At 42.6% G+C, this 23,728-nt stretch overlaps 1 protein-coding gene across 1 annotated transcript; it reads right to left on the reverse strand.

Moving 5' to 3' along the window:
• Positions 1-8,934: 8,934 nt before the first annotated feature.
• On the reverse strand, positions 8,935-14,488 carry LOC108503687 (neuropeptide Y receptor type 6-like). The gene is made up of 4 exons (XM_017827875.1): positions 14,384-14,488; positions 12,137-12,213; positions 12,012-12,043; positions 8,935-11,016 (listed from the first exon to the last, which is right to left on the reverse strand). Exon 4 carries the CDS (start codon positions 10,996-10,998, stop codon positions 9,877-9,879), a length of 1,122 nt encoding a protein of 373 aa, XP_017683364.1. The 5' UTR covers positions 10,999-11,016; positions 12,012-12,043; positions 12,137-12,213; positions 14,384-14,488; the 3' UTR covers positions 8,935-9,876.
• Positions 14,489-23,728: the final 9,240 nt, after the last annotated feature.

Below are 23,728 nucleotides of genomic sequence, written 5' to 3' on the forward strand. Positions count from 1 at the left end.
TCCAGGTAGAACGAGCTGAGCACCAGAGGATTCTAGAAACGGGTGATGAGCTTTGAGACAGGAGTAACCCACGTCCTGTAAGTCTTTTGGAAACTCACCCTGGGTGAAACCTTCCTGTCTCCAGAACCATCCCAGACAATGACACATTTCCTACCTTTGATCCTGCACACCAAATGGCTCATTTTTGAGGTACTCAGTGCATGAAGTGAGTGCTGAGTGAGCCAGATTTGTCTTGGCTGCAGCCGGGAGGATTTAAGAAGGTTCCTCGCTGTGAGAAGGAGATTCCTTTGTACCTCTGTCACCCCCTGGGAATTCTGGAGCCTTTCAAGGCTTTTTGACTAGGACTGCAAGAGTGTTCATTTTTCCAGGAGGATGACTGCTGAGATGTTAAAACTAGTCAGGAGATTAACCTAAATGCTGAGCAGTAGAGTAAAAAGAATGGGTTTTATACAGCCCTAATCATTTGCTTTGAAAGGAGTGTTTGGTCTACCAAAAAGTCTTCAGAGTAATTTATCTAGAAAATAAGTTAACTCTTATTTGATTTTCAGTGTTACCTAAAGCTGACACTGGGATGTGGGCACCTTTAGTTAAAAAAGAGTTGTCAGTACCTGGTTTTCCATTGGGCTTTATGTGGAAGCTGTGCCCAGAGGGGTGGGCAGGGGTGATGGGCACAGGACTGGCTGGAGCTCGGGATGTCTGTCAGTCTGTGTCTGTCTGTGCTGCAGAAATGGCACCTTGTGCTGATGGTGAGTGTTGGGTAAACGGTGGAATGAGGTTTTCAAGGACTGAAGGACTCATTTCATCGCCTAGGGTATAAGTTTGCTTTCTTTGCATCGGGGTAAATGATGTCAGAGTCAAAGCACATTCAAATCCAGGCACACAGGTTTGCAAGAGGAGCAGGAGGGAAAAACCATGTGGGTAAAAGGAGGTCTAAGGAATGTGAACCTGTAATATGGAGGGATCAGCTGAAGGGTGCACAGCACAGTTCAACTACCAGAAAAAAGGTCTGTGGTGTGGTGAGCAGACGTCTTGGCAGGATCAAAGCCTTCTTTTTAAATCTTTCCATCACAGTTCCAGTGTTGGAAGCCAGAAATAGCACAGGAGTAGCAGGAGCACCATATGGTGAGCACGGTCCTCTCCAAGACAGGGCTGGAGCTGGGGGCCTGGCTGTGTGCTCTGCTCAGGAGATCTCATTTCAATGCTGAGCACCCAAGGCTTCAGCTTTCAGAGTAAACACGGTGCTAATCTGATTGGTAAAGGTGGCATGTGAGTAATACCTGCCTCGGGGACCAGCTCAATTGCTCCCAAGGTAAAACTAATGAAGTCAGTATAAAAGGTTGACACACATTCATGAAGATCAAATTTGACAAGCATCCTCTAGGTATATTTCACATAAAAAGGAGATGGCAGTAATTTGCAGGATCTCTGGATTCTGGTGGTCTCTTTTTCTCTATCTGTACCACGTACTGAAATATTTGCTTCTCAACCCATCAGGACCCCACAGATGAAATGGGCAGGAAACTTAATTTCTATTGATTTCAGGCCTGGTTGGGTCTGCTGGGTGAAAAAAATTGGAAAAAAAAAAATTACATTTTGCTTGCACACCTGCCCAGACATACCAGGCTCCTGCCTGCTTCATCAGCAGCTCCACAGCACGCCTGCTCACCTCTGCCTTCCTGCTGGCAGCTGAAGTGGCCCCCACTGGGGGATTTTGGTTTTTCTGAGAGACTCCAGCTCCCAATTTGTCAGCAACGTGAACAAAAAAAGAAAAGAAAAGAAAAGAAAACAAAAAAAAAAAAAAAAAACCAACAAAAAAAACCTCCCCCGGATTGGGGAGATCCCAAACTGGAGCAGCACCAGCTTCCCAGCAGGGCCAGCAGTGGTTCAGTGATGTGCCAGCGCTGCTGGTGTGACACCCACATGGCCCCTCCATGGCCAGCTGTCCCAGGAGCAGCCTTCTGGTGAAGTTTTAATTAGGTAAATTTATGATTATGCTTCAGAAAAAGCATTTTATCTTATGGAGCAAGGGGGGGGTGAGACTCGATGATCTCAAGAGGCCCCTTCCTGTCCTCAACGGTTCAGTCATTCTGTACAGTTTTAAATTCTACTTAATTATTAAGCTAGCAGCTGAGTTATTTTAGCTTTTTCGAGAAAACAAAAAGCAGCTATTATTTTTTAGCAGCAGATGTACAGTAACCCTTGATTATATTAATTTGTTCATAATTTTTCTTTGTTGGTAATTTGTTTCTGCTCATAACTTGCTGTTGCCATTCTCAGATGCTTTTTGTAAAGCTGCTGCAGGTTTCCTCCCTGCAAAAACACACTGAAAGTATTTTAACCCTCACCTCAGCCTTTCAACATGACTTGAGGACTCCTAAAATCTTAGTACACTGTATATTTTCCTTTAGAAAGAGGCAAGGGCTCAAAGTAAAGGCTCATCAGCTCTGAAAATTGATTAGTCAGCAAATCAAATTATACTAACACAAAAAAATCACTTTCCCCTTGAAATATTTGATTTTTTGTGTATTTCAGTGAATAGAGATGTGAGGTTTAACAGGATACTTGCCCACAATTTTCTTGCATAATGCCCTCAGTATCTCCATGCCTGATCTGTTTGCATGATGGTGACGGGAAGAAAGAAAGTTTTTGTTATCGTTCATCAAAGGCATTTTTTTCTTTTTTTAAACTTAGTGTCAGAGCTTGGGTTTCCTGGAACATCAAGCAGTAATTATCTCCCTGGGTTTGCTGACCTTTCAGTCAACTCGGATTTTGCTTTTGCATTCAATACTAACTCTGTGGCCAGTTTTTAAAGGAGTCTCACAAGTTCATCTTTAATTAGAAACCAGCAATCTTGCTCCTGGTCAGTCACAGGACTTCTCTCACTTCAGCTGATGATTCAGTGCAGTGTGACGATGGTTTTGTTTGCAAGTCTAAACACAGGCAAAATTTGAGCTGGTTTTAGTTAATAAAGAGCACTTCAAAAGATGGTTATACCCTCGTATGCCTTAGGTTTTGGGGGTTCTGTCTGAAAAACGTGGGGCATCTGACCTCTGCAGCACTCAGAGGTTGTGGATGACGGAGAATTGGCTCTCCTGGATCATGTTTATGGTCACTGACATGGATGGTGGCTTCAAAGCCACTGGAGTGTGGAGTGTGAGAGTGTTTCTGTGCTCTCAGCCGAGACAAAGGCTGGAGACAGACGGTGCCTGTGGCAACAGACCTTGAGAGCCAGTTTGAGGAGAAAGCTCAGGCTGCCTGAGAGACATGTCTGGTGTTGGTTGCTATGAAGGACAAAAGACACCAGTCCCAAGGAGGAGATCTCTACGTCTGATTTCTGTCCAGGGCAGGAGTGCACAGTGAATTTGGTGTAAGTGAGAACTTGACCTGCTCACACAGTCAGAAAGGTCTGGGAATAAAGAGCTGGAAGCAATAAGGGACGTAAAGCCACTTGAAATGCACAGATGTGAATGTGTGCTGGTAGGGTATCATGCCATGCTGACAGCCTTGCTGGGTTGACTGATAAAGATATTCTTTACAAATAGTGAAATAGTGGCCTGGATATCTTAAAAGAGATTATTTGCTGGCTAATTATCCTTTAGGAGGATAATTAGCCTCGCCCTGTGGGTGTGGTGAGGTCCCTCTGACCTTTACTTTGGAGCTCCTCAAAAGAGAATAAACTTGGAGCCACCCAGCGAGGCTGTGCAGAGCCCATCCTGCAGCACAGCTGGAGCAGCCCAGTGTCCCAGGCTCCTCCTGCTCTTTGCAGTGTGTGTGTGTGGATTTCCCTCCGGTGCAAGTTAAATACGAAATGGTCCCCGTGCCTTTTTGACTCTGTAAAAGTGTCCTGTGAAGACATGATGCTCAAATACAATTTTTTCTCTGACAGCCCAGATAGCTGCTGGTGCGTTGAGTTAAACATATGTGTATATTTACATGCTGTTACAATCTACTCTGAGGCTTGTAACCTGTATCTCCATTTTCTTGCAGAGTCTTCCTGAGTATCTTCCAGGGTCTGAGCTCCACTGAGCATTTGTCTTGGCTCTGTTCTGTTCAGCTCCTTCCCTGCACCTTCAGAGGCAAGCCTCTTCCCCAAAATCCACGCTGTTTGGCATTCATCCTGCAGCCAAAGAGAGCTCCTTCAGCAGTGGGATCTGCCCAAGAGGCAATGGGAATGGGTAAGGACTGCAAGGCTGTAGTTGCTGTCAGGTTCCTGCAGTTATGTGAAAGGGGAGGGGAGCTAAATAGTTTTGTTGAGGAAATTCCAGAAAAATGGTACAGTTGGCTTGGAGAGACTGTCCTGGGATCTCCTTTCTTGTTTTGATCTACACAAAACTTATTGAATTTTATTCTTGCCTAGATTGACATCTCATGTGTAAGAAGAGTCATTACACTTATTTGAAAAGCAAACAAAACCCAAACACCCCCCCACACTCCCAAACCCAACACACTGATGTGGATTAAGCAGCTCCCATTGGACAACTACTTGAGGAAAAACGGGAATATGGTCAGACTACAGTCATGGGATGGCTTTTAATGGTTGTAATGATGGCAAATCCTAAGATAGCTTTGAGGTAGAAATTAAAGCATGGAATCATCTGACACAACTACACTATCCAAGTGATTTTAGTCCCCAAAGTAGTGTTTTTGTAGCTTGTTAACAGAAAAATCTCTTGGCCTGTACTGAGCATGGGAGAGACTTGGATGTGCTGGGAAATGTAAGGGTGCCCTGGGAGCCTGTGGAGGTGGAGGCTGTGCAGAGTCACTGCAGGAGTGCCTGGGAAATCTGGGCCTCCCGGAGCCTCCTCCGGCACTGCGGCTCCAAATTCATGGAATTGAGCACTGCAGAAGCCTCCAGCCTAACAAAGGAGCTGACAAAGGGGTTTGAGAGATTCTCTTTAGAGGGAACCCAAACTTTGAGAGCGTCCTGTGACTCTCGTAGCCATTCCTGGCTGGAAGAACTAATTCATGGAGCTGTTACAGCCCTGACATCTACACAAATTAACAAGTTTTCCTCATTAGGCCTGAGGTTGAAGTGAATTCTGTTCGGAGAACAGCTCCACACAGGTGCCAATTCCATCACATTATGTAAATAGCCTGTGACTAATGGAGAAGCCTATGAAATGAAATGAAATAAAATAAAAGGCATCAGTCAGTGCATTTGCATGGAAACCAAAGGAACCTTGTTTAAAAATGAGTGATACCAGACAAGATAATTCTAAGGTTGCCATTGTGGAATATTTCTAAGTGTCTTATTAGCATAGAATTGAAAGGACAGTTTTGTATTTATGGAGTCTATCAGGTTCCACTAAGTACATCTGCTGTCCATCTGACCTTTCATTGTGAGGTTTCTCAAAGCTTTGTTATAGATTTGCTCTCCTCTTATTTTGAATTGTTTTTCTGTATCTACTTTTATTTATTTTTCTTTCCCTATTTTAATTTTTTTCTCCTCTGCCTTGTACCCCTCAGCTTTTAAATTTTCTCTCTCCTTTCATCAAGCTGGCCATTTTAATTTTTTTTCTTGTTTGTCACATACCCTGTTGCTTTTTAATTTTTTGTCATGTCTTTTATTTTTTATGTCTCTCCTCTTGGTTCATCCCGATGCTTTAAAGGGTCACCTTGGCACAGTGGTATCTCTGGAGTGTAATTTGTACCCCTCTGGGTTTGCCAGGGCATCTCTGCAGGTCATCCCTCTTCCTCAGAGCAGTCTTTGTGTCCTCTCCTCCATCTCCTTTGCCTCCAGTGTGTCAGCAGCTCCCTCCTGACATCTGTGCTCTGGTCAAGTCCCCTCCCGAGTGCCTTTGTGCCCCTGAGCTGTGTTTTATCTGCTCTGTGGCCACCCTTTCCATCTGCAGCAGGCTTTCCATTTTTCTTTGACCTCTTGGTGATTCTTGGCCTTTGGGCACATGAGAACTGTCCTACCCCTGTCACAGACAGTACAATTCACCAGGCAGTTTTACACAGGGTAATATTTATTTGTCAGCCGATGGGAGCAATCAAAGTCTTTAAATCACACACAGCACTGGCACTGCCTTTGTCACAGACAGAATTACAGTCAATAATCAATTGATCTCTCTGCTCAGCAGAATCATTTCCACAATGAATGCCAGTTCCCAAGTATCTAACCCTAGTTATATGTGCCTACACTTAAACCAATCAACCATAAAATACACAGACAAGTAAGGGTATGTTCATTTACAAGGATGTTTATAAATATATTAGTCTGGTCTACACAACTTGAACCACTTGAACAAAGCTCTGATGCACTTTAAAAAAAAAACAACCCAAGAGATTGTTTGTACATTGGGATAGCATTTGAGAGTTCAGGTTCCCCCTCTAGTTTTCAATAATTAAATCCATGTTGCTGTTCCCCTGAGGAAACTCACAGTCCTCCAGCTGGGACTTGATGATCCTTGTGGGTCCCTTCCAACTCAGAATATTCCATGATTCTGTGATCATGGAACAACTCTCTGGTGAGAAAGGCTGTTAGAATTTTGTCTACTTGCTATATCAATACAAAGAGAAGAAATAAAGTTATCAACATTACCCAACACAGGGCAACATTTGCCAGTTTAACTTGAGCCATCCTTAGGCATTGCATATTGTAGTTACATGTATCACTATCACACACCATGCTGGAGTCCATAATACTTATGCTTTAAAAACAAGCAACTCTGTTCCTATTCCTGTTAAAGTCATCTCACTCCTACTGACTTGCCTGGAAATTCAGTATCAGGATGCACACGAAGCCACTGGATGTACTGAGAGTCTTCAGGACTGTGATGATCCTCTGTTCAGTTAACAATGATTTTTATAAATGCAGCATCAAGAAGAGATACTTGATAACTGCTCAGGACAGAAATGGAGCATCAGCACTTGAGTCAAATGAAAGTGAGAGGAAGAAATGAGAAGAAGAAATCAAGGCACAAGTATGATTGTTCACATTTGATTCTGAGGAAGTCACTGCTGGAAATGCTGCCACTTGCTAATGAAGAACCTTCTTATGCCAAGATTCAGACTGGAAGGAAAAATTGATTGCTTAAGTTTGATCAGGATGTCGTGAGCAGACCATTGGTGTTACAAAAAGCAGTGGCAATCTTTTTTGTGCCTGGCTGATGCACTGCCCAAGCACTTCTAGGGAGAGTCAGTAAAGGGAGACCGTCCATCAGCATCACTTAATTTAAACCAGTGTTAATTTTGTGGCTGTGTTTAAAGCACTTGGGATGTGATACCAAAACCACCTCTGCTATAAAACTAAGCACACTTGGGTGTGCCTAAGGGATGGGAATGCTGGTATGGGAGCCACTTAAGCCAAGTTCATACGTGGGAATCTCAGCTGAGCTTGAGTCAAACTCCAAATACTGTCTGAGACACTTCTGTGAGAACTGAGAGTAATCTGAACTGTTGTGCCAATATTAATAAATTAAACTGTGAATGTCCTGTGCTTGTAGATTGCTTTCAGCATGGGCCCTGAAGCTGTAAACTGTGCTTAAATATGAGGAAGACAGAGAGATCTGTGTTCCAAACTCAGGGAAATCCAGCTGATAGCCCAGCCTTTTGCAGGAATGCCACCAGGATTTGTTAAAATGATCTGTTCAGTGAATGGTCTTTTGGCAGTATTAGGTGACTTTCTGTACAGGCACTGGAATCTCCAAGAAAAGTGAAGTTCCTGGATCAGGTTTGCTCTCATTTAAGCAAGTGGAACGAAGACAGTGACCCCCATTATTACCCTGGAGTCTCACTGATGAGAGAACGAGCTCCATCAGCTCCCCCTCACCAGAGCACACACCAGCCCCTCGGGCGTGAGTGGTGTGGTCACAGTGTCATCGACTGCAAGTTGCTGCTTTTACCTTGGTTAAAAACCCATTTGCTGAACAAGCAGATGGTGTAAACCAGCAACAGAGGGAGCCCAGTGATCGAGGGGTGGAGTTAATGGAACTAATTAACACTGAGATACTCTTATCAGTCTGATCATTGGCCTTTATTAGGTATTTATCTGTCTCCTGGTTTCTTTTCAAGGCAGATATTTAAGTTATGGTTTATACACTTCAGTGCACATGTATGATATTGGATCTAATTAGAAAAAAATACTAAATGATGCCAAAACTAATCCATAGCTGTCACTCAGATACTTGATTACTGTGTTGCTAATTCTGCCTTTCTTGCTCCAGTGAGTAGGGCTGACCTTAAGACTTCTGTGGGCTCAGACACTGATGGATTTCAACGAGGTCTTTTTACTCAGGGTGAATCAGGGGGCATTTAATAATCCAGAGTATCTGCAAGAGCTGGTGAGGCTCCTCTCACAGAGCTGCTCTGATGAGCAGAGTGATGCAGCCAGTCTGAACTGATGCTGCAGTGAGAGAACTGTGGCCTGAAGGAATCCTTTAAGAACTGCTTGACTATGGAAAATGATGGTCCCTCTCCAAGAGAATTTTGTGGCCTTAAGGTAAGTTTCATCACAGCTGAATCAGCAAGGAGCTCACTGTAATATAAATGTTAATTCTTTTAAGTGGGGCACTGGTAAATTGCTAAAGTTAGGGAATGCATTGCAAGGAATTTTATGTGCAAGTGTTAAAACAAGGGTTTTAAAAAACTCAGAAGAAGAAAGGACTTTAGCAATAGAAGTAATTAATTATATTTCACTTGAACAAGAGGAAGCAAGGTGAGTTGTTGGACTAAATTGTTCTAAGTATTGTATTTAAATAGCCCAATATAAACTGATAACTTATGTTATCACTGTAGCATGGATGACAAATAAGTCTGGTTATTTTTTTATGACCACACTGGAAAGCGATTTTTAAAATGTTTTAGTCTGAAAAGAGTTGTGTTCAATATTACACCTTTAGGCTTCTATGCTCTGTGCTACAAAAGAAACTATTTGCAAACACAGCTGGACAGAAATGACCACATCTGCTCAAGTGTGGCCTCGTGCTAGTGCAGAAATGTGGAGAAAGATATTGCTGCAATGAAGATGCAGACCTAATTTTCTACTCAAAGAGAAATCTGGGTAAGTAGCTAAAACAAAATTTACTCTAAATTCATAGTGTGTTTGTCTGATAATGGAGATTCTAAAAGGTCTATTGTAGGGACCAGTGGTGATGGTAAGAGCAAAAGCAATGATCCGTGCTGGTGGTTTGAAGAATGCAATGCTTTTAGGAGAAATGCTAAATATGTATTTCATCTTGAACAGCAAGAACAATCTCAGTGAAGACATCTTTGCAGCAAATCAAGTTTTCAACTGCTTTAGTGCTCATAAAAAAAAGATAGAATTCCAGCTCTAGCCTTTTCCCTTGTTAAAATACGATTTCTGGGCTGGGCTGGTACTGAACCAAAACAAACTGCATGCTGGGGCTGAAAGGAAGGTGATGGAGGCTTAGGATAAATTCAGGGGCCTTCCTTACAGTGTGAACTGCCTGTAACCTGCAGATTAACCAGGGCTGGGATCAGTGTAGGGCAGGAAAATCAAAAGGCCAGAAAACTGTGAGAAAGGATGCTGAAGTTAGGAACACCACAGCGTTCAGGGTTTACTTGGGGGAAGTTGGTGTTTAGGGAGGACATTCCATCAGTGGCTGAAATGGAAATGATTTTTTAGAGCCAAGGTTGGATGCCAGTGACTTTGAAACTGTGGATTAAAAAAGTAAGATGTTAATACTGTTTATAATTCCTTATTATTGATCTTTATGACTCTTGGAAGTGGTTTATTAGCATTAACACTATCATTAAGTACCTGTTAAGAGTATGCCTATGGAAGCATAATCCTGATTTTGCTGAATTAAATGTAAAAACTTCCTCTAAACTTGATGGTAACATGACCAAGACCTACAGAAAGAGGCCATCTGCAACAAAACACAAAATTTTGGAAACTGCTGTTGGATTCTTTTATATCTCCACATGGGGATTATTTAATTTCAGAGACCCTTTAGATGCATCAGTTTGCAGATTTGAAAGGGCAATATTTTCATATTCCTCCTGTGATGCTGAGCATCTGCAGTAGTGAGCTAATACTATCAAATCCTTCTGAAAGTTCCTGTTCAGAAATCCATAGAAGATGGGGTTGATACACGTTGAGATCATGGCCACGAGGTGGCAGATGGTAAATGCCAGGTTGTGATTGCAGCTCATTAGTGCCTCGTAGTTCCAGTCAAAGACCACATTGAATATATTGAGAGGCAGCCAGCAAGCTGCAAAAGTCACAACAATTGATACCAGCATCACATTAATCCTTTTGCTTTCACTCAGCCTGCTCTCGTTCTCTCTCATCCTGTCTATTTTAAAGCGTCTCCTTCGAAGACATACAAATATCCTGAGGTAGCAGATAAAAATAAACCCCAGTGGGAAGCAGTACTGGAAAACCAGCAGGCTGGTGGTGAAAATCAGTCTCTCTGTAAGAGATGGCCATGCTTCGATGCAAGCAACCTTGTTCTTGTAGAAATCACTGTGGAAAGACAGGTGTTTGAAGGGCTCATCTGTTAATTGGTGAAATATTAAAAAAGGAAGGGATATCACGAGGGAAAGCGCCCAGATGAGAAGAATTCCCCAGTAAGCATGTGAAATATTAGGCTTCCAGCCACGTGGGTTCACAATTAACTGGTACCTCTCAACAGCAATGAGTACAAGTGAGAAAATGGAGACTGAGACAGATAAACTTTGTACGAAAGAACCCATTTTACACATTGCTTCCCCAAATATCCAGTGGTCCATTAAGGTGTATGCAACTGTGACAGGAATACACATGATACAGATCAAGACATCTGATATAGAGAGGTTGGCAATCAAAATGTTGGTAACATTTTGAGCTTCTTTCCGTCTCTTTATTATAATAATCAAGCAAAGATTTCCAAAAAGCCCCACCAGTAAAACTAAGGTGTAAGCTGTGATAAGCAAGAACTCTGCAAGGAAGGAAAGCTGGCATGTGTCAAAGTTCAAAAACTGAGAAAAGCTAAAGTTAGAGACAGTTTGATTGGACAGGATCTCACTGGGGTGCTGAATGGCTTTATCCATCGTGAGGCATCTCCCAACCTATGGACAAAACCTTGTGTTATTTAGAATATACTTGGTATGGAGCTTTTCAAAGTAGTGAGTACTGTGGGTCTGTCATTGCAGTTGGTGTCCTTAAGGTTTTGAGCAAATCTGATTAATTACAGTACTGGCAAAGTGAGTGGTTATTAGTGGGGTTATGTATATCTATGGATGGAGGTGGATGTCACCTTTCTGAGGTTCTGCTCTGACACTGAGCCGGGACTGTGGTGTACAAGAAACAGCAGTGATAGCAGCTCTGGTTAAAATTGTATGGGCATTTTCATACAAATCCTCTTCTACCAACTGTGGATAAAGTTTGATTTTCAGAATGAAATATTTTAAGATCTGTCTCTGCTGAAGATTTAGCAAGGTTAATGAATTCCAAGGAGGATAATTAGTTGCTTTTGTATTATCAGAAAAGAAGAACTGGGTCCTGCCATCACATTGCTAGCTTAGACATCACACTTATATTTTCTTTAGAACTACAAAGCAATGTGAGCTAATACACCAAATCCTCCTGAATTGATCAAAATTATGTGTGCTTGAGCTCAAGTGGTATTCAACACCTCTGTGAATGATATTTTTAAGGCAGTTTCCTGTTCTGCTGATGCACTGAAGGTAGCATGGCCTTTTTCCTCAACTTAACTTGAGAAAAATGTAAACCAAACACAGATCAAATTGTGGTTGTACACACAATTCTTTCTCTGTCAGGAGTTACCAAGGGTTGTTTCATTTCCCTATGCACTGTTCACTGTTGTACAAGTTTGACATATGATGCCCTTACATTTTTTTGTGGTTAAATGCAACATGTACTCAAGAGACACAGAGTTGATTCTTCTTTCAGCTCCAACTTAAACAGGTGTCAAGCAAAAAATCTGATATTAGCACAGTTCTTTTGTTATAAAATTAATATTATTGAGAAGAATTAGGTTCAGCAGAATATCTTGGTGGGGTTGAATTTATCACTAAGTGAAAAAGTTAAATTAAAGGCTCACCAGCTTTCTGGCCAGAAAGAGGTTATTTCAACCTGGGAAAGGAAAAAAAGAAGGATGAAAACAGTTACTTTTAAAATAGGTATATGTTCTACACATATACCTTTCAAAACTCAACTTTAACTCACCTTAATTCCTTTTTGAAGTTATTGGAAAACTAGCAGGAAGGAGATAATTCTTTACCCCTAGTAATAGTGTTGAGAGCCTGTGGAGAAAGGAGAATGAAGAAGCAGTGGGAAGTTAAAGAGGATGCACAAAAAGAAGAAGGGTTAGGTAGACGTTTTATTGTTACTAGAAATAATTTGCTTATGTATAGAAGATTTGTCAACCTTGTCATAGAAATGATTGCCATTATCTAATCACTAAGAATAAAAAAAAAGTTTGGCTTGTGTGCACAAGATTAAACACCAAATCCAGGGTTAAAATGGGAATGATTCTGTAGCTGCTTGCCCCCCAGACACTCAAAGAATATTCCAGCCAGAGTAATATCCTGCACTGCTTTATCCTGATACTTCTGTTTGACGTAAGTTTGGATGCTTCAAATTAAGATTCTAAAAAAAAAAACCCAAACCCAAACAAAAGACAACACAACCACCTTTGGAGCATCTATTACCACTCTCATCCTGATTAAAATATCCCTTTCAACCAGCATACTCCTGTTGGAGTGGGAAGTGGCTGTAGATTTATGTGACTCTATGTGGCCCTGATGTTCCAAATATGACTTAATTTGTGGTCAGGGCTGGCATTAAGCCCTGTAGACTCCCTAAATAATGCACCTGGCTTGGTTACAGCTATATTGAGGGAATGGCATGGAAACCTGCACAATCATTCTGCAAAAGCCATTCAAGTCTGATGGCTCAGATAGATTTTGTAGTCCCTTGCAGGTGTCCCTGCTCCAGCAGGGCAAGAACAAGAGCTGGGTACCTGACTATGTGTGCTCCAGCCTCCAAAAACTCTTCTCCTAACAAGTCCAGGAGCAGGGACAGGGGTTGTGGATCGAGCACAGTCACACCCAGTGGCTGGGCAACAGCCCCTCTTTCCTGGATTGCACTGCAAACCACTTTTCCCTGGAGCAGCACTAATTGCCTGGCTGGATTTGTCCCACTGAGGGATGAATGTGCTGGGAGAGCAAGAGGCAGTAAATGGTACATTTACCACCAACAGTGGCAGCTGTTGCCCCGATGAGCTTTGCTGCCACTGGAGAAGCGTAAGGGTCCAAAGTCTGGCTGCTTTGCCCCCAGGGTGGTCCTTCTCTTTGGACTGCCTGTGGTGGTCACCTGGCACAGATCTGAGCCCTGGCCCTTGAGAAGAGGTCAGGTGTCAGCAGGGGAACTGGACTGGGAGCAGATCCCTTCCGAGACAACCTCTGCTCTTCCCTGCTTTTTATGTGAGCAGGAGAAGCTGTGGGGGCTCAAAGGCCATGGGGCTGAGCCAAGTTTGTAATATTTTATGCACTATTTGCTAAGCTTGCTTATTTATCCATGGTTGCACCACACAGTTTGATAGCAAGTGCTGAATGTCCTCTCCCAAGGATTCAGGGTGGCTGGTAGGGCTTCCTTGGCATTTGGGAAAAGTCTCTGTACTGACCTAATCAGTTCACTCACTACATCAGTTTTAGGCACACTCTCCATCTGCACTGTCCTTTTCTCAGGAAAAAGTGTAATTACTTTGCACTGTTTGGTTTGTACTGGGAGTTAAAAAGTGCAGTACCTGCCATTCTGCAAGGCAATTTAAACATTTCCTTGGCAATAAAACCATTACACCTGTCTTGTTAAACAACTGGAATATTCATAGAATTAAAAAAAATAAGTTACTCTAATACTTACTGAATGTTGAACTATATTGTAATAAATACTGGCATTTTTAAAGCTAAAAAATGTTAGAGAATGTGGAATCAGTGTCCTTGAACCACAGCTACAGCTGATATCAGAATTGAAGTGTTAAATAGAAAGAACTAATTACTTCAACCTCTAATTCATGCATTTTTAAAAAGATTCTCTACCATGGTGAGAGTTTAACACTATAAGCTGTTAGAGACCCCTCAGCCTAGTTGTTTCATTCCTCTGTCTGCAGAAACATCACTAAAATGTTCCTAAGCAAAAGATAGGTTTAAAATAAAATAAGTTTTAAAAAGGCTTTCTTTCCTAAGTATTTGCTTACCTGTGATAAAGATGAATAGTCCCATCCCTTCAAGATGACCAGTAAATGTTTCAATTACAAACATTGTTAATTAAGTTCCAAAGTATTGCACAGACAACATGTGGAGGAAATTTCCCATTAAATTTTAAATATGGGAGGTTCAAAAGAAAATAATGCTTTAAAAGATATATTTCAGTAACTTTTGCCAGAGTTTTACAGATTTTCTGACTTCTTACCTGCTGAAAAATTCAAGTCATATCCACACTGCCTTTAACAATTTTCCTCTTCCCTTTTTGTGCTTACAGAGCCAGCAAAAACATCTTCTTTGTGTACAACAGAATCCGGAGCAAAGCCATCTGCTGCTAAAGCAATACTTAAACTCTCCCTTCTTCTCTTCCTGAAACAAACCACAGATCCACAATTTCCCAGTGTGCTGAATCCACCAGGCTGCAGGAAGGCTGCTGAGGAATAAAACAAGCTCTGGAATCCAAGAAGAGGCGAACAGCAGTGAGCAGGGAGGAGGAAGGACCAGTAGTCATGGGGATGGATTTTCCTCCACTGTGCAGTTTCCCTCCACCTTGTCAAACACCTTATCTTGCAATTTCATTCGCAATTATTTAATCTGTTCTGTAGTACAAATGTTTTCCCTATGTTGGATTTCATATATAAATATCTGCAGATGGCATATTGCTTTCTGAACTGATATGACTGTACATTAACCTGCTTGGAAAGAGCATGCACACCCTATTAAGTGTATCATTGACCTTATTGCAATTAAGATAATGAGATTTTCACTATAAATTGATATTTTAGCTCATACTCCACAGATATAAAAATATTCCTGAAAAGCAAAGCATGGCACATTGCATTAGCACATGGTGAAAAGGGGCATTATTTTTATTATTGTTTTTCCAGTAAAAGTTCATATATTTTTCAGTCACTTATTTACAAATATTAGTATTCAATTCAGTGTTTCCCTACTAAATATTTAGAGTGGACATTTATGGGATAGGAAAGGAACTGTTTTTCTTAGGATGTGGTAAATTGCTGTATAAACTCTTGAATTATTACCTGGGTCCACTTAAGCCCTAATATCTCAATCTGGGTTTTTTTTTGAGAGAATGATTTTTGAAAAGCAGTAGCAGGATTGTTGGGATGAGCAATACTGATGAAACTGCTGTTTAGAACTAATTACCTGGAAATATTGTTGGTTGTCATGCTACTGTATTTGCAGAAACTAGGGATGGGGTGGAGGGGCCTCTGTCATCCCCAGACAAACCTCCTGCTTCTCATATATTTCTATCTATCCATGATGTGTTTGTCCAGCCTGTTTTTTAACCATCTGTGGTAATCCTACATTAGGTACTCAACAGCCTAATATACTGTTAGGAAGACTCCTTAACACCTCCCCCTAAAACTTCCTTCTCTTTAGTTAAGCCCATTGCTTTTTATTCTAGGTGTGGTCTGGCAGTTCTGACATTTTAACCAAAAATGCTACAATCAAGCAATGTGAATATACTTTTCTAAAGCATTTCTAGAACTTGCTGGTTTTGGTTATGTCAAAAATACTACAAAAACAAAGCTTTACCAGAGTACTTTAGAAATTCTGCTTCTGGTTGTACTGTAACCCGAGGAAGTGAATTAGGACTTGAACATGCAGTGTGCAAGATAGGCGTCAGAACAAGCCATAAAAATGCATTATGTGTTTATAAAGGGAATAAGTCAACAAAATTAAAAGATGTTCTGATTCTATTTAAAAATTTCAAAGGTCAATTTGCTTATTGACATACGCCTCTGTTTCCAATATAACTCTGTGCAGTCCTTCATCTGCGGAAAAACTGGAGTGTTTAAAGTGAGATCCCTCGGTTTTATGGTCACATCAACCTGCTGCCTCGTGTGGATTTAATTGTGCTGTAACCTGTTGTGAGTTAGATCACATCCAGCATCAGAGGCCTGTGGGTGTAGCTGCTCCTGGTGTGCTCAAGCCTGATGTCAAAGGTGTGTATGCTGAGTGGGACCTATGGCTGTGTAGGAGGGATCGTGGTACGTCGTTTTCAGTCAAATGCTGGAGTGTCTGTTTGCAAAACAGGTTAATGGATACCAGAATTGTGTTTGCTTTTTATCAATGATCATGTTGTTTCTAAAGCGCTCAGTATTAAGTGATGGGTGAAGCACCATAATAGACAGTTTTTTAAAGTCTAAGTTTGTAGTAACTTCTGTTGCACTGACAACAATGTGTTGGTGAAAAATTCTCTAGCACATCAGTCCTTCGAGTTCTCCTTTTGCTTTGGCATTTACATGATTCCTTGCCCAGCAGGAATCTTGGCTGGTGGTTGATCACTCTAAACTTTTGCTGTTGCTTAGTTGCTTCTCTCATGTAGCTGTGCAGAAGTGCTTGTTCCTGGTGCAGCCCCTTCCTCAGAAAGCAAGATTTAGTACAGATGTGGAATTTCTCAGCTTCCCAGGTGAAACAGTTCTTTAACAGCAGATCAGCCAAGAGCTGGTTCAGTGACCTGTAACATCTCTGAAGGGTCATGGAATTACAGAGTGTTAAGGGTTCTGTCCCTTAAAGATCACCCAGTTCCACCCCCTGCCATGGGCAGGGACACCTTCCACTATCCCAGGTTGCTCCAAACCCCATCCAAGCTGGCCTTGGACACTTCCAGGGCTGGGGCAGCCACAGCTTCTCTGGGCAACCTGTGCCAGGGCCTCACCACCCTCACAGGGAAGAATTCCTTCCCAATATCCCATCTAACCCTTCCCTCTGTCAGTGTGAAGCCATTCCCTCTCATCCTGTCCCTCCAGGCCCTTGTCCAAAGTCCCTCTCCAGCTCTCCTGGAGCTCCTTTAGGCAGTGGAAGGGGCTCCAAGGTCTCCCCAGAGCCTTCTCTTCTCCAGGCTGAACACCCCCAGCTCTCCCAGCCTGGCTCCATAGTAGAGCTACTTGGAGCATCCAGCTTTTGGAGCATCTTCATGGCCTCATCTGGACTCACTCCAACAGATGCACATAGTTCTTACCTTGGGAGCTCCAGAGCTGGAGGCAGCACTGCAGGGGGGGGTCTCAGAGGGGCAGAATCCCCTCCCTCACCGCTGCCTTTGCTGCAGCCCAGGACACCTTTGCCTCTCTGGGCTGCAAACACACATTCCCAGCTCGTGATGAGCTTCTCGTCAACCAACAACCCCAAGTCTTTCTCCAGGAATATTTCCTCCTAATAAGCACTATTCCTTATAGCACTTCAAAGAGGCCTAGAAAAATAAACAAGAATAATTGGAAATCTCCTGTGTTAGTGTCAGATGTGCCGGTTAATGCCAGGAAAGTAAGATAATGTGCTCTGATGGAGGAAAAACACAGTCCCTGCACATTTCCCTGTTTTGTGGAGAGATCAACACCCTGCTAAGGGATCTTCAGTAAACAGCTTCTAATGTGACCAAACTAGCAACATCTGAATATTAGCTAAGTATGCACTGTAATTTTTTCCCCAGTGATGTGTATGTGTAACTTTGAGCACTGCTCCATGATTCAAAATTTTTTTCCTAATTGGAAAAAAATTATCACAAAAATCACTCGTGTTCCCTACCTGGAGTTTAGGTTTCACTCCATTATACTGCATAGCTCTAGAGGACTGCTTTGCAACATCCTCATTCTGATTCTTAATTCCGATTCTCAATTAGCTCATGCCTAGAATGAAAAGTCAACTGTTTGAAAATCTGATTTAACTATAAATGAGTTACTTATAATGGCATATTCATTTTTAAAATTATGTCATGCCACGAACTGTTGGCTAATTTCTGGACCTTATTCAGTTGGCACAGAGATGGAGATGGATATACTCCCTGGCTGGAAGGTTAGCATCTTGATTTTTTGGGTCAGCCAAGTCACTGTTCTCACTGAAAAAGAGATAAGATATGTGAGTAATTGTAATAGGAGTGTGACTGTGTTAATTCATATTTTATAATAGATTCCACTTTCCAAATCCTGATTCAATTCTTTGTATCTTTCCAGAACTTCTCCAGCTGATTTTTACCCAAAGTGATCTCTGCCAAAAAATGAATTATTTCAATAGCTCACAGACTTGGGAGGAATATGATAAAGTGTCTCTCTGGTTTGTTTTTTCCCCATTCTACAGTCTTTTTATAACAACACTGTGAGCACCAAACCCTGCTGTTCTCATGCCATGACATCTTTCAGTGTCCTAATTGTTAATTAAGAAATACTTATATAATCAAAAGGTTTTTCCTGTTAATCTGTTTCAATTTTCCAGCATGTTTCAAACTGTAATAGCAGTTTTGATTTTCTGTATTCAAAATATGAATTCTAGATTGCTATTTTGTGCCTTGGAAGGCTCACTTCCCACCACCTCATTTTAAAATTTCTTGAATAGCACGGATGTCTTACAGCTAATTCCAGGCAGGTACTTACTGAGCTTCATGGCACAACTCTGCCTGCTGTGTTCAAACAAAGCTAAATGTCAGTCATGCAAAAGCTCCACAAAACCACCCTACAGAGGTTCTGTGGAATGAGAAATAGATGGAGGCTAGGAATAGCTAAGGGAAAAAAATAAAAAGCAAGTAGATTTTAATTCAACTGGAAAATACATAATGAAAGATTTGCAGATGAGAAAGATCAGAGTGTGGCCGAGATTGCTGCTGGCTCCAGGTCTTCCCTTAGCAAAACTTATGATCCTGGACTAAGATACAGTGAAAGATCTCCCCTCTCACATCTGTCACAGCATTGCTATGTTCTTTGATCCTTCACAAGAACCTTGACTTTTCAGACCATATTTTGCTGCCTTACTTTCATCCTATCACTTCAAATTATGACCAGCTTTTATATAAAATTTTAGGAAAGGGAAGAAAGGAAATCAAGCATTATTACAGAAGAGTGAAAAGATGAAAGAGGGAAAGAGAAATTGAACTTCAGAGGCAAGAGGAGGGAGGGCAGGATTTAAGGAAAAATGTAATGTAAGTCCAAAGAAAAGGATGCAAATTCAATTCTCCGATGACTTCCCACTTCACCCTTCACAAAGGTGTGTTTCTCTCTTCAGCAAACTCCCCTTACAAAGAGCTCAGGGAAGATTTTGTTCAGTAGATAAACTTTGATACCACTTACTGAAGAAATAGTTCCTCTGGGTTATTCTGTAGTTTCCCTTTTATCTGTAGATATCTTATTTTGCATTAAGCAGATACAAGAGAGGGGAGTGTTTTATTCCCCATCAGAATTCACACAGGGGAGATATTTTTATCCTGAGGGGTGTCATGTTCAAACTTTAGGGAGACAAAGGACTATCCAGTTCCCTCTCAGTGCTTTTTAATCAGTCTTTTTCAACAAAAACCCCTCTCCCAACCAGTGCTAATTCATTAGAATCTCCAAAGTAAGATCACAGGTTTGATGTTCATGCAGATTAAAATAAAACCAGCTGAACAGAGTGAAAGATAAACCTTTGATAAAAAGGCAAGAGCTCTCTCAAAAACAGCTGTAGATCTTCCACAAGTTTTCACACCTGTAGCTAAACCAAGGTGCCAGGATGGGGAAGCTTCTGGTGCTGCTGGATGTTTTACCCAAAATGTCTTCTTATGACCCGCACAATTACTCTCTGCCTGAGGTGTTGGTTTGGCTAAGAGTGGGACTTCCAAAAGCCTAATAATATCTCTTTGAAATGATGAGATTAAAAACCCTTGCCTGAATGTGTGCAGATCTCAGGGTGATGTGGGAAATTATCGTTGATCTTCCATATTCCCAACTGTTCCACCTATGCACAGTTAGAAAAACCTGGGTGAAGTGTAGCTAAGATGGTGTTGTTATAGTCAATGCAGAACTAATTCAGCAAAACGTCTGCAAGAAGGATTCCTGTGGGTTTCAAAATGCTTTCTATCTGCTGAAAGGTAAAACCAGACCTAAGTCTAGAGGACTGCATTATAGTAAAAAACATACTTAAACTCATTAAAAATCCAAGTGATATACTTAAATTGTTCTATATCACCATGGCTGGCTTCCAGAGTCAACAGATGTTGATTAATTTTTTTTAAAACAAAGATGTTGAAACAAGTTAAAAGAATATGATTTTGTGTTTATATGAAGGTTTATATAAAATATTTATAACAGCTACTTGTGACTAATGTTCTTCTATTGCCCCTCATGCCCTTTTCCAAAACTTCATTGTTCCTTTTCTGTCTTGGCAGTTTGGACTCATTGAAGAGCAGGACAAGAGGATGTTTCTTTAGTGACAAAAATTGATATAAAGAATTCCTTAATAACTTATTTTGTATCATCTTTTACTCAGAATATATAGTAGCATAGGAAGCCTAGTGCTGGAAAGGGACTGTTCAGATGTCTTTTTTATGATCTCTTAAGCAGTGATGCCCTCCTGTGGACTCCAGACAGTATGATTTCTACTGGAATAACTGGAAAGTTGTATGCATGAAAACGATGTGGTTTCTTTCTAACACTCTAATTAAGGACACTCTAAGTAAAATATCCTATGATGACATTTAACATAGGGCATTATTTGGCCAGTGCTTCTGGTTTGAGAAATACATTTCCTTTAGGTGGATGACACAGGTGGAGCTTTTATCTGAAAAAGTGCCTAAATTTAGAAACTTCAGGTGCTTATACAATGATTTTTATTTATTCTACAGGTTGCTATCAGAGTTGAAACAATGTTTTGCTGCAACTGCCCTGTCAGAAGGGGAAGAGTACAGATTTCTTTTGCATGGTGCTTTCCTAGGAATTTTTAAACACATAGGAGAGGGTTATGCATTTACTCATTTACAATTAGAAACAGTTCAAAGGTATGGTGGAAAAGGGCATTTCAGGAGCAGGGAAAGCCACCTAGTTCATAGGAATGTGTATAACAAGTGCCTGAGTGCACAGATCAGGTGACTGGATGCCTCACCAGGCATGAATCCGACAGGAATTGCAGAGGTCCGGCTGGAATCTCCACAGCAGCTCAGATGACTTGGGAAGTATGAAAGTCTGAGAGACTCAGAAGAAACTGATGCTCAGCTGTCTAGGAAACCTCCTTCCCCAGGGCCACAGAAGGACACTAGGTCAAGTGGAGTTTGGCCTTTCTGTAGTATCAGAGGAGACATTTTCACCTGCAAGTGATGGGAATGTTTGTCTGAAAGGCGTTTTCCTTTCATTAATCAGAAGTGCAAATGAAGAGGAAGGATTTGGGCTACACTTGAGTAGTGTCAGTGACTTATTTTTCCTACTGATTTACTCACGTCTTAAAGACCCTCATGTCCTCCTCCTGATGCAAGCAGTGACTCCTTTCTCTGATCTCTTCTTTGGCCTACTTGTCTGTCTTGTTCTCAGGCAGAGAAAGTGAGCTGCAAACAAACCTTCTCTTTCTTTGTTATCCATTGAGGCCACGAGAAGCTCCTCTTAAATTTTCTTCCTTTTTTGCTGTAAATTATTATGGGTCTATAAAACTCTCATGGATTATTTTCTACATGAAACATATTGATTTTTCTGGCAAAGGGCCACACAGTTTTTACAATAACTAGTAGGTGAAATATAGTTTTGTGTTTCCTGTAATTGTGTGGAGCTTGCAGATGGCCTCTGGGAAGAAGCTTTTTATTTAATAGAGTAGGATATATTTGTTTATTTTTAAACCACAAACACTTCAGTGACACTATGAGCATATTCTCTTTTCTACCAGATAAAATGATTGTGTCTGTTCATGCATTGAGATAAATGGATTTAAACATGTGACATCATGTTCAGCCTCTCTGGACTTCCTCTGGGGCTGTGGTTAACCAACCTTCCAGCACAGTCAGTGTTACACTTGTGTCTGCCAGTCTCCTAGGGAGCATTTCCAATTCCTCTCTATCAGGGGGATGTTGCAGTTCTGCTTCCTTCCTCCTGCCAGCACCAGCAGATCATGCGAAAATAAACTGTTTCAGAAAGCTGAGGCAGCTGAAAACTTAAGTTCTTTTTCGTGATAAAATTATTTTTGGCTGTCTCGGTTCTCTTAAGTGCATTGCTGTGTGTTTGCACAAGCATCAAGGCTGGCACATGGGAAAAGGCAGGATTCCAGGGCTGGAGCAAAGCAATCCCAGAGCATATCAGCTCAGACAACTGTGGAATTACATCCTGACACGGTGCCCAGTGCAAAACTGTAACGGTGGGTGAATTGAACCACACTGTGAACTGACCTTCAAGGAAAGAACATTTCACCGCAAAAGCCATTCTTAGTTCCTGTGTAATTTTTAACATAAACCCCAGTGGCTGCAGTCTTCATGCTGGCAATGTTTAAGGTACTATTAAAGGAAAAAAAAGAAAAAAAGGGAAAGGAAATTGATCTCGCTATTAGTCATTTCATAGGGCTCACATACCCTTGATCTCTAGTCATTTCTCTGAGAAAATACCTCCTTTTCAGAGATTTAAGGATGAGGAGGCAGTGATAGAGTTGGAAAGAGGACTAGGAAACGGGGGAGGAAACAGTAGCTGGAAAAGTGAGTGAGAAGGAATCACAGAGTCGTTCAGGTTGGAAAAGCCTTCCGAGCTCATCGAGTCCCACCATTCCCCCCGCGCTGCCAAGGCCACCACTAACCCATGTCCCGAGGTGCCACATCCACACCTCTGTTAAATCTCTGCAGGGACGGTGACTCCACCACTGTCCTGGGCAGCTGTGCCAGGGCTGGACAGTCTTTTCTGTGAAGAATTTTCTCCTGATATCCAATCTCACTCTTCCCTGGCACAGCTGGAGGCCGTTCCCTCTCCTCCCGTCCCTTGTTCCCTGGGAGCAGAGCCCGACCCCTCCCAGCTCCCCCCTCCTGTCAGGGGGTTGCAGAGCCAGAAGGTCCCCCCTGAGCCTCCTTTTCTTCAGGATGAGCCCCCCCAGCTCCCTCAGCCCCTCCTGCTGCTCCAGCCCCTTCCCCAGCTCCGTTCCCTTCCCGAGACACGCTCCGACCCCTCAATGTCCTTCTGAGAAAACAGACCGGGCAGTTGGGAGTGTGTTGAAAAGGGATGGATGGACACAAAGGTGAAAAGAACCACCGCTAAGAGGGAGCAAATGGGAAGCGGACGGACCGGAGCGGGTAAACCCCAGAGGAGGGGAGTGAGGAACGCGCTGTTGGCGATGCCCTGAGGGGGAGGCGAGGGACACACAGAGGGACAGCAGAGCCCGGCGGGGCTGTGCCCGCGGGTCCGGGAGTGTCGGTGTCCAAAGGGGGGGGTCTTAGGAGGAGAGACCAGGCTCTGCTCGGGGGTGCCGAGCAATGGGACGCGAGACGACGGGCAGAAACTGATGCACAGAAAAGGGCCACCTGAACATGAGGCAGAACCTTCCCGTACAGTGACCGCGCACAGACTGCCCAGAGACGGTATGGGATCTCCCCGGAACCGCGAGGACGCCGTGCTGCGCGATGTGCTCTGGGGTGACCCCGGCGGTGCCCGCCCCCCTGCCCCGCCCGGGGCTCCGTGAGGGGCCGGACGAGTCCCCCCTCAGGGCTCCCAACGGTCCCCGCGTTCAAACGCTCCCGCGCGACCCCCCGCGCGCCGCGGGGCGGGGCCGCCCGCGGAGGGAGCGCGCGCCGTCCCGCAGCGCGCGCCCCGATTGGCCGCGGGCCCGGCGCATC

Source organism: Lepidothrix coronata, unplaced genomic scaffold (assembly GCF_001604755.1).
Source record: "Lepidothrix coronata isolate B3197 unplaced genomic scaffold, Lepidothrix_coronata-1.0 Scaffold144, whole genome shotgun sequence".
NCBI classification, from domain to species: domain Eukaryota; kingdom Metazoa; phylum Chordata; class Aves; order Passeriformes; family Pipridae; genus Lepidothrix; species Lepidothrix coronata.